Source organism: Rhagoletis pomonella, unplaced genomic scaffold (assembly GCF_013731165.1).
Source record: "Rhagoletis pomonella isolate Grant_MI unplaced genomic scaffold, Rhpom_1.0 Rhpom_scaffold_00004, whole genome shotgun sequence".
Classification (NCBI taxonomy): Eukaryota; Metazoa; Arthropoda; class Insecta; order Diptera; family Tephritidae; genus Rhagoletis; species Rhagoletis pomonella.
In genome coordinates this window covers 22,487,997-22,498,370 of record NW_023458558.1, presented here as the reverse complement: position 1 = coordinate 22,498,370, position 10,374 = coordinate 22,487,997, and the positions used below count along the sequence as shown (strand labels likewise).

At 35.9% G+C, this 10,374-nt stretch overlaps 1 protein-coding gene across 1 annotated transcript in view; it reads left to right on the top strand.

The window, feature by feature from the left end:
* Positions 1–280: 280 nt before the first annotated feature.
* The window catches only part of LOC118737249 (DNA-binding protein D-ETS-4), a 69,270-nt gene continuing 59,176 nt past the window's right edge, over positions 281–10,374 (top strand). Inside the window, exon 1 of the mRNA XM_036467642.1 lies at positions 281–1,881. Coding sequence (XP_036323535.1) covers positions 1,837–1,881 — 45 coding nt within the window. The 5' untranslated portion in view covers positions 281–1,836. The remainder of the gene's footprint in view (positions 1,882–10,374) is intronic.

Below are 10,374 nucleotides of genomic sequence, written 5' to 3'. Positions count from 1 at the left end.
TTTTTGCAGTGTAAAAACTTTTCAAATTATATCTATAAAAATAAACGCTTTCTCAAGCTTGCTTTGTAGTTAATGGCGCTTTTCAAAGCATACGTATAAAGCTGAACCAATGAATTTTTCAAAGCACAGCTTAAAGCAAGTAAAGCTCAAAAACAGCTGCTACTAAATACATACATACGTAAATATTTATGTACGCATGTGTATATATTTACAAAAGTTAAGGAGTGATGACAAACAAAAGCTGCAAATCACTACCAACTAGCCTATGGACAGATGCGATCGCAAGCTATCTGCTTGACTATTAGCTGCTTGTTTGATCAGCGACAGTGGTTACACGCGTACTACCAGCTTTATTTACAAAACGCACTCCCTGCTCTTTAAACAAAACCTGTTTGGCAATAAAAGCTTCCACTTTCAATTGGAATGAGGTAAGACATGCGATCTTTTAAATCTCAGCGAACACATTTGAGCGAAAAGGCAAGGCGAACGGTTGGACTTCGCAAAATTGAGCGGCGCAAAAAAATAAATCAATTGCAATCAAAAAGCAAAATTATTATACAACAAAGCTTAATAAAGGAAAAAGAAAAAAATCCAAAAGATAATACCAAGAAATAAGTTACATATTCCAGCGACAAGTAAAGGCACGAGAAATAACGAAAAAAGAAAACGAAAATAAAAATAAAATCACAAAAAAAAAATAATAATAATTGCAAAACTGGAATTTTGAATTATAAAATGTCTAGATAAAATTTATTTAAATTGCAAATTGTGGACAGTGAGTGGCAACTGCTAAACGTACAAAAAAAAATAAAAACGAAAAACATTGGTTTTATTTTTTTAATTTGTGTTTGAGAAAAATTAAAATAAAAAAATTAATCGGTGAATTATGCGTGCAAAGTTAAGTGGCATAATTACGTTACAAAGCTGCGATAACAATACAAAAACAAAAATTTAATAATACAAACAAAAACCCAGCCGAGGAGGGGAAGAAAGAAACTAAGAAATCCAACTGTTGGCGCTGTGTTGCGCGAGCCAGTGTGCGTGTGCGTGTGCCTCTGTCTGCTGCGTGTGCCATTATTACGTTCGCGCCCAAGTAAGCTATCATTGCAACAACAAAAACAACAGTAATGAAAATTACACCAATAATGCGATTAACTATGTAGAGCGAGTTGCGCAAGTGCTAATTGCGGGTAAAAAATGGAAAGAAGAGCGAAAACGAAAGAGATAAAAGTAAATAAGTAGCATACGAAAATCAGCAAAGCCATAAACAAAAAGGAAGCCATAAAGAAAAGTACCAAAATAAAAAATCGCAAACAAAGAAATCGGCACAAAATAAAAAAATTATTCATAATTTGAGACGAAGGACGAAGGAAGCAATACTTCTCACGCACACTGCCGTCTACTAGCCAGCGCAAGTAGTATCCGACGCATGCGCCTAGTCACATACAAATCAGCCAAAAGCAGATCTCCGCCAAGCAGCAACAACAAATGCATTGCGTATTGGATAGATTTAACGGACGACGCCAACAAAAATATACTTTCTTGTTACACCATTTGACACCCATTACATAATCTTTACTAACCGTCAACGTCCTTGCCTGCGTCGTCTGCCTATCTACAAGCTGTACATATACATAAGTAACAACACTCCACCTTAAAACAAAACAAACAAAAAAAAAACACCGCCAAAGCAATTTAAGGCATACGAAATTTAATAAAGCGAACATAGAAAAGATAGGCGTGGAAGAAAAGCATAGCCAGAGGCATTAGGAACTGATACCAAATCAAGGATTCTACTTCCAGATAAAGCAAAAATTTAAGGCGAGCGTGTGGTGGATGGAAAACGAGAAAATGTCGTCGTTCTATTCGAGTTCAACTAAGGTAAGTGGTAAAACCGAGAACTTACATATATATATATATTTCAATCTGTATATTCATATAAAGTAAATACATACTTTATGTTTAATAGCATTTAATTTTATAGTTGCAATTATGTTTATTTCGAAAAATAACAGCATTTAATTGAGCCTCCAAAGTGGATTAAAAACTTATTTGCGTTAACGCTGATAACCTCCGCTGATAACTTTCGCTGATCTCTAGTGTCTTATCAATTGTCTAGATGCCAAATTTTGACACGATTCTACAATGTATGTGAATAAGTATTTGCCTGTACTGCAACCCAGCCAGCAATTTCAGTCATTAGCGACTCAAAATTATGTCTTCGTGGCGCGCAACTAATTGCGAAAGAAAAGAAGTGATTAAAAATCCTATCGTATATAGAAACACAGCCTCTAGTGATTTGCATACTTCTTATGTTTTTCTAAAAAGAGTCAGAAAAGGTTCGCTTTTCCATCGCGGCCATGAATTGTTCTCAAGCATTATTCTAAGCGAATCACTAATGACTGAGCTGAAAAAATTTTGCAAGGCAATTCCGGAATTTTTTTTTTGCCGAACCTAACAGGTAACCTTTTTAAATTTTTCGGTGACACTAATATTCGACAATCGATTTTTTTTTAAGTAGTTCCACTAAATAATCGTAATACTTCCTTAGCCAAAGTTTACTGAGTTTTTTACGAGTTTAGGGTGGTATGGTTGTGTAATAGGTATATAGAACGGGAATTTTGAAATAAAAAAATATTTCCTCGAACCAAGGACATCGATATTTCATACGATATTTCATATTTATGTGTATGCAGTATGTATTGTACATATATACAGTTGCGAGTAAAATAATACTTAGTACTAAAACCCAAAATTATGCTGCTGGTAACTTATGTTTGTTTATTTATTGTTAATAATTTTCATTTAAAACATGGGTCGATTTGTATCAGAAACCGCATAAATAGAAGTTTTAAAGCTTGCACATAGTTAACAAAAACTACTTAAACTAAAACTAAACTAAAATTGAATGGGCTACAAAACTGCATACCAAAAATCTATCTAAGAAATCTAATTTAAAAAATCGAAATTTTGTTGAACACTTTATTAACTTTAAATAATTTTTGTGAACTTTGCGCAAGCTTTGAAACTTTTATTTATGCGCTTTCTGATACACAACGCATTTTAAACGAAAATCTTGTCTTGAGGTGTGTTGTTACGCGTTACTCCATCGATACAAAAAAAAAGGAACAGTCCAGCGCTTCCTTTGTGGTCTGCAGGCTGTATCGGAGACACAGCCGCTAAATTTAAACGTAGAATGGAACGTAGCACATCCCCACGCCAAAAACGAAAACACATACTAAGAAAAAAATATCGATAACAAAAGCGATAACAAAATCGATAAAAATGTCGATAACAAAATCGATAAAAATATCGATAACAAACTCGATAATAATATCGATAGCAAAAGCAAAAAAATTTATAAAAATATCGATAACAAAATAGATAAAAATGTCGATAACAAAACAGACAAAATATCGATTATTATATAGATAAGTCCCGAGAATTCTGAAGATCTCTAAAATCCCGAAATAGTCCCCACATTGAGTCTCTGTCTATATCCTTTTCTCTACAATTACCTTTGTTTTAATAATTTTCCTCCATCTTCTTCTTTACTTCTATCGGTATCCTCATGCTTATATTTTTGTTTATATTTATCTTTGTTTTCACTTTTATGTTTATCATATCATATTCTTCATCTACATATTCCCCTTCACGTTTGCCTTTTATAAATATTGCGCCATCTGTCATTAAAACGCCGAAATTCCTACACACATATACTTTTTGTCCCCTTCTCTCACTTCCAAAGGAAAAATCATCAAGCGGTTTTTGGGCATTTTTGTAATAAAAAAATTTGCTAGGTTTTACAACAATTTTTTCCCTTAAAATGCTCAATATTTGTTGAATTTATATACAATTTGTACACGATAATATTTCCATTGCTCCAAGGAACCTATATCCTGAAAATGAAAGTTACTTACAAAAATGTATCTGTCGATAGGTGTGGAATTTTGTCTTTGAAACGCCACACCTTTCTTTGAAATCGCTTCAGTAGTTCTCGTGCTATAAGCGCTTTCGTGAAGCTCTACAAATTACAACTACAACATTTCAGTATAGCCTCAATAACGAAACGTAAAACGTAGTCTACGTCAAAAATATATTTTTTTATCCTTTCCCTTTTTAAAAGACGTTGCTTTGAACTTTGGAACCCCTCTACGAGCGCTCCGAAAAGCTCTTTCGAGGCGTTGCTATGGTACTTCCTTTTCACTTCATGTTAAACATTTTTCTGAACAGCATGGTAACTTTTTACCCTGTATGGAATTTTTTTCCACCTTAAGAGCTATATTGGAGTGTACTAAAAATGTTTATTAATTTCCTTTAAAAAAAGATTTGTCAAAATGTTGATTTAATTACTTATTTTGATTGTTTTGTTCGCAGAAGCCCCATGAAACTGAAAAGCATATGAAAAATTCCAAATTAAAAAGTGGCTTTATTTTTTTTTTAATTCCACCAGCTTGCTATATTCATGGCGCAATAAACAGGTGAAGTTTACACACAGCTGTCATTCGGCTATGTTATACAAAATTTTATTGTCAAATTTTCAAATAAGATGGTGTCAAATCGATAAAAAAAAAATCAGCTAAAGGGAGTGATTCCGATTCTAGTCTATATACTTCTTTCCCATTTAGGACGTGGAGCCATTAAGTCTTTGTAACCCCACACTTTTCCTGCTTTTAGCTGTGTCCGAGGGTTTTATGTGCAACAACTTTTTATAACAAAAGTTTATCTCATAATTTCTCATCTACTGGAATAGAGAAAACAATTTGTTAGAAACCCTATTATTCCGTTGGCCAACAGCTCAAACATGGTGCGCATTTATTTGTGGTTATTCAAATTTTTACTAGTTATTTGGTGATACCCCACATCGAAAGCGGCTTACAGACATACATATGTATCAACACACAAGTACCTGCGATTGTGCATTGTAAATATGCAAGTACAATTCTTTATTCTAAAGTAGACGTTCGTAGGTATACACTTTTTTTTTTAGCATAGCACTCGCATCAATGATAATTTTATGCTGCAACATTGTTGTACAAGGAAGAGTCGTCGACTATTAGAAAGCAAAATTCGTTGCATTCATTTCACAGAAATTGACTATTTACAAAGTAAATCAGGAAAGCCAGCGAGTGAATGGCTCGGATGTAGTGCAGAGCGAAAATTCTGTTAATGACAAAAAAGGTGATCGGTGGAAAATAGAAATTGTGTGTACAAAATAGTTTATTTATTTTTATACAAGTGATGAAAACTTACACATTTGCCTTACAAGCATACATACATACATACATACATACTTGTACATGTGCATGTAAGAAGTTTCGCAAGCATAAATATGTACACATGTATGTTCATGAAGATGAGCAGCTATCAGAATGATACATACAGACATAACTTGACTGAAGTTGGCGGCAGATGGAAAACTATTTTTAATTATTGCCAACTTTCAGCCCACTAAATACCATTGCAACAGGCCACATAGCGTTGGCTGCCACACTCCGGTAGGCAGCTGTAATTTATGTACCTACATACATACATATGTATGTGCGTATGTATGCGTTATGCGTTAAGTTGCCTTGTTGACTGCAATGAGCATTGTAATGAAGCATAATAATAGCGAGTGCATTAGTAAACGGGCAACAACAGAACAAAGATTCTAACAATTAGCGAATTCTGCGAAATGACATTTTCACTTTGCTGCCATTGCAGCGATGTTGCTGTTGAGGGGGGGATTGTGGTGGCGTATGTAGCACTGTAGCCTGTACTGATGCTGACAGAAAGCGGCTACATTCCTCATCTTATAATGCATGTGTTTTTGCGCTGCTTACTGTTGCATTGCACTGCCAATGCGACACTTCGCAGACCTACTTAGGATATTCTCGTTTCTCAAAGTACAAAGGCGCAGAAAAACTTGAATTGGCCATTTGTGATTGATTTGCTGATGATCGTCATGATTTGCTGATTGAAAGTATGCAACTGCGTGCCCCTCTGCAGCAACTTTAGCTGCAGCTGGGAGCTATTTCTGGAACATACTCTTACTACAACATTACTTGTGGCGCGGTGCGGTGCGGTGCACAAATGCCTAAACGGTCTGACACTCGGTCGTCAATGTCACCACCGATCGCGCCTTTTGCCACTAACTACTATGTATGTAAGTGCACACGCGATGGACCTTCTATCGCTTGCATTTTCGTTTTTTTATTTTTTTTGTTGTGCTTTCTATTGTTTGTGTTACTTTTCTAATTCTATGCTGCGATCGCTAGAAACTACAAGTTCGTCTGCTCGTTTTGATGGTGTCAGCTATATGTGGTCCATGTACAAGTACAAGTCAGCCGCTTTTGTGGCATTGGATGTCGACGGCTTTTTTGTTGGCAGGCAGTTCATCGGTGACAGTGGTGGCAGTAATGGAGGTGGTGGCGGTGATGGCGGCAGGCGGCTGCATTATGGGGTGAAAATCGCTCATTATGGAAGTAATAAAATAAATACTGTCAGTAATTATGAATGTGTGTGTGTGTGTGTGTGTGCGTGCGTGGTTGTATGCACGCGCATTTAAACGTACTTAGCGCCGCCAATGCGGAGAAATGTTATGGAATGCGAATAAAGATGAAAAAAAAACATTGACACAAATACTTAACAGTTCTTAGGTGGCAATACCGAGCTTTAAAAAAAACAGATCGTGGTATTTGTGTACAAAACTCTGCTGTGCAATAGAGGCAAAGACAAGCATACATACATATATGAATGTATATATATGTATGTACCTTTAGAGCGGCCGCTGGGGTGTAGTGGTTAGCAGTGCGCGAAACCACTCCGTAGGGCCTGGGTTCAAGCCCTGGTCAAAGCAACAGGAAAGAAAGGAGAAAAAAAATTGGTGTAGAACTTTCTGAGGACCGTGAAATCTGCTGATTTAGACGCATTCTTTCCAGAGCAACATCTGACACCCGAGGCAAGAAACTGGGTTATAAGCAACAAGTAGCTTTTATAGTTCCCCTTGATGCACATTTTTCCTTATAGTGTAGTTCCAATAAGAAGTCTCCTTGCGGCCAGGAACAGGGTCGCATTTCCTCTTCCACATGCCAGACAATCGTCGTCCGAAAATAATGGTGGCGCTCTCCGCGGACTGCTAACCCTTCGTTGATTGGACAGCATTCACCTATTCGTTGACGTCGTAAAATACTTTTTCGCACTAGGAATAAAAATTAAATTTTCCAATTGTACTTATTTGCCGAAAAACAAATTACCTAAATATAGATAAATGTACCTAAAAATTAAATACGTATTTTTATGTGTATAAATTTTTTACAGTAGGTGGCAACCTCTCTCTTCGGTACCATGTCTAATTTTGGATGCACATCAAATAATTCTTGCTATTAAAAATATATGTATATTTTTTTTTAAATACTGTACACACTTAGCTTAACGTTTAGCCTCAGGACTTTAGGCTAATCAGTATGTCTTCATATCTGCTGAATACGGTGAAGAGGCGGATTGCCCTGTATATCAATGCCGTCTATCAATGTAAAGCTCAGCATGCTCATAACATTCTCAGAGGTTACTGGAGACCACCCTGCACACAAATGTTAAGTGAATGGAGGAGGCATTGGCCCTTAAATGCTTTGTTGTAGAGTTATTGCTTAGCATCTTGAACAAAGAGGCAGCTTTAATCAATGTCCGGCTGGAGCCAGTAGGTAATTCGCTGGATAAGCTCAGTGTTGAAACAATTTTTATTGAGTTCATTAGTGATTTGTTTGCGACAGATTATTTTCACGGATGGATGGAGGTAGCAGTGAAACTTTTTAAGAATGGGTTGAAGCTTGGTGGAAGGGTTGGTAGCGAGATGAGTTTTTTGCCATGAGAATTGCCAATATAAAGTTTAAACTTCAAAATGTTGCGTTTTTCAGGCAAAGTGGTATTAACGACGCGATATTATTATTTTCCCCTTTCTATGTTTATCGATTATTTTCTATATTTATCGATTTTTTCGTTAAATTCGATAGCAAGCGATAATTTTTATATTACTCGATAATTTTCGAAAATAACCGATATTTTCTTTTTTTGTTTAGAGTTTATCGATAGTTTTCGGTGATTTGTATATAACCCGTGAATGCTCGATATTTACGGATTTTTTTTTTATCGTTCGTTATTTTATTTTATCGCATAAAACTGAACCTTTTCTCCTTTTCCTTGGTAGTGTAGTAAAAAAATAAATAAAATCTTTTCATATTTTTGGTACCACCCCAAATTAAGATTCTTTACTTGCCTTCATTTAATGTCATGATGGCATATGTTAGCTAGTCAAAAAAATGTCCATGAGCCACTGCAGCAAAGTGGCCACATGAAGCATGTTAAAATGTTGCAATAACTCCAACTACTATACACGCTCTGTGACAAACTTCGTGCGGCACAATTTTATGTACTTGCTGTGCATGATATATTCTATGTTGTCTTGATTTTAAAATAGCATAAGGTCGTCGCTTAATTGAGATTAATATTTTATCAAGTTTCATGTCACGATTGCGCGTTGCTACCCGCGATACATAAATTGTCTTCATAATAACAATAAGTTGTTGGTAGAAATAAAAATAAAAAAATGTGTTTAAGTACAAACAAATTGTGCCTCTACGAGCATGTTAGCTGAAATGTTATGGTTCTAAAAGCGTTTGCATAATTCTACCTGAAATTTTTTGTTTTGATTTTATTTTCTTCTTCTAACGACTCAACCCACGCACGCGTTGACATCGCCACTGGCACTGACTTCAATGCGGGTACGGTCGCATGCCTGTACATTTTTTGGTCGCGCCAACACCAAGTCCCCAGCTACAGTTAATTAAGCCGCAAGGGGCAGCATTTGTAAGTGGCGGCATGTCTGCAGCGTTTCTTGTAATGCGATTATTTCAGATTATTACTGAAACGTGCTGCTACAAAGCCAGCAACAACAATGATATTACAATTCTGAAAAAATCAGCTTAAAGTAAACATTGCAATGATCAGCTGAAGTACAAACATATAAAACTAAGACTTAGCCACAAGCTCGACAAGAAGCACAATGATCGGTAATCATTTGCACACCTGCCTCTAAAGCATGCGCTAGCGCATAAAACGCTTCAACTTGCTAGCAACATACATACATTCATACATACATACCTAAGTACTAAGTTAGCGACTCTACAAATCATAGAAAATGCAATTCGAACGCGAATTAATATACATACATTATTTGTTTTGAATTGAATGTATTCTTTGTTTGCCACCAATTCGTTGCCACTGCCACTGCCATCAGGCAGGTCGCCACAGCGGCAACCAAGGCCAACTGGTTGCAGGCCGAACGCTACCTGATCACAATCGCACAATCGCGCGCAGCTCGTACGATGCTTAGTGAACTGCATATCTAGACACACATATGTACATAGTATTATAAAGGGGGGACCAAATAAAAACAATATTTACATTCAGTAATTTCCTATTCATATAGAATACTCCTCTTATAGTTAGTGCCGTTGACACGGCTTGATTCGTCTGAAGTGTCTAAATCGCTTCTGGCGGATTATAACAATTAGAGCCCCAAATAACTATTATTTGTTGCAATGGTCGGAATTTGAAAATCATATTTAGCTCTAGGCACTTACTCCGAGTATTATATGTACATATGTATTTACCACATCACAAAACCATTTTCAATTATCGCTGGTCCTCTGCAACAAAAGCCCAACTCAAAATAAAAAACCAAGCCTTTATATCAAGTACATCGTCGTTTAATGTACAAAACCGCGTATTGTCATTCTGCAAAACCACGTAATTGACATTTGCTGCCAAAAATCGGATTTGCTCACACAAGCTCTTGGCTCAATCCTTTTCCATTCGTCCTGAAATATACTAGCCGGAAATGCGATTACTTTATAAAAAAAAAGAGAACCATTTTGAAATATGAGTGTTTTTACGCTCTAGAAAATAATTTATGCAACCTCACAAGTACTTAAGTACATTTCTAATCCATCTAGTAGTTTCCGAGATACATATAAAAAATTTAAAAGTTGGACATTAACGTCTTTTAGTGCAAAATAATTTTGGTATATTTGAAATCAACGTAAAACGTCCTATCGATCTTCATTTTGGTATTTTTTATAGCTAAACGTTTGGTATTGTAGACTTCGGACTGTTCTGTCTAAATCCTGGAGTACGGGAACAGGCTATATGTGAATCATAAAAAGTAAACAAACAAGGGTCAAAATAAACTCATTTGCCCGGTTGCACACCAAAAATTACAGAACTTGGTGCGGCCAATTTTGTCATTTTAAATGTTAGCAGTCTGATAAATTTTTTAAATTGATTGGTGAAACTGGTGATAAGTTTCTTAAATACCCCAATGATAGCATTTGA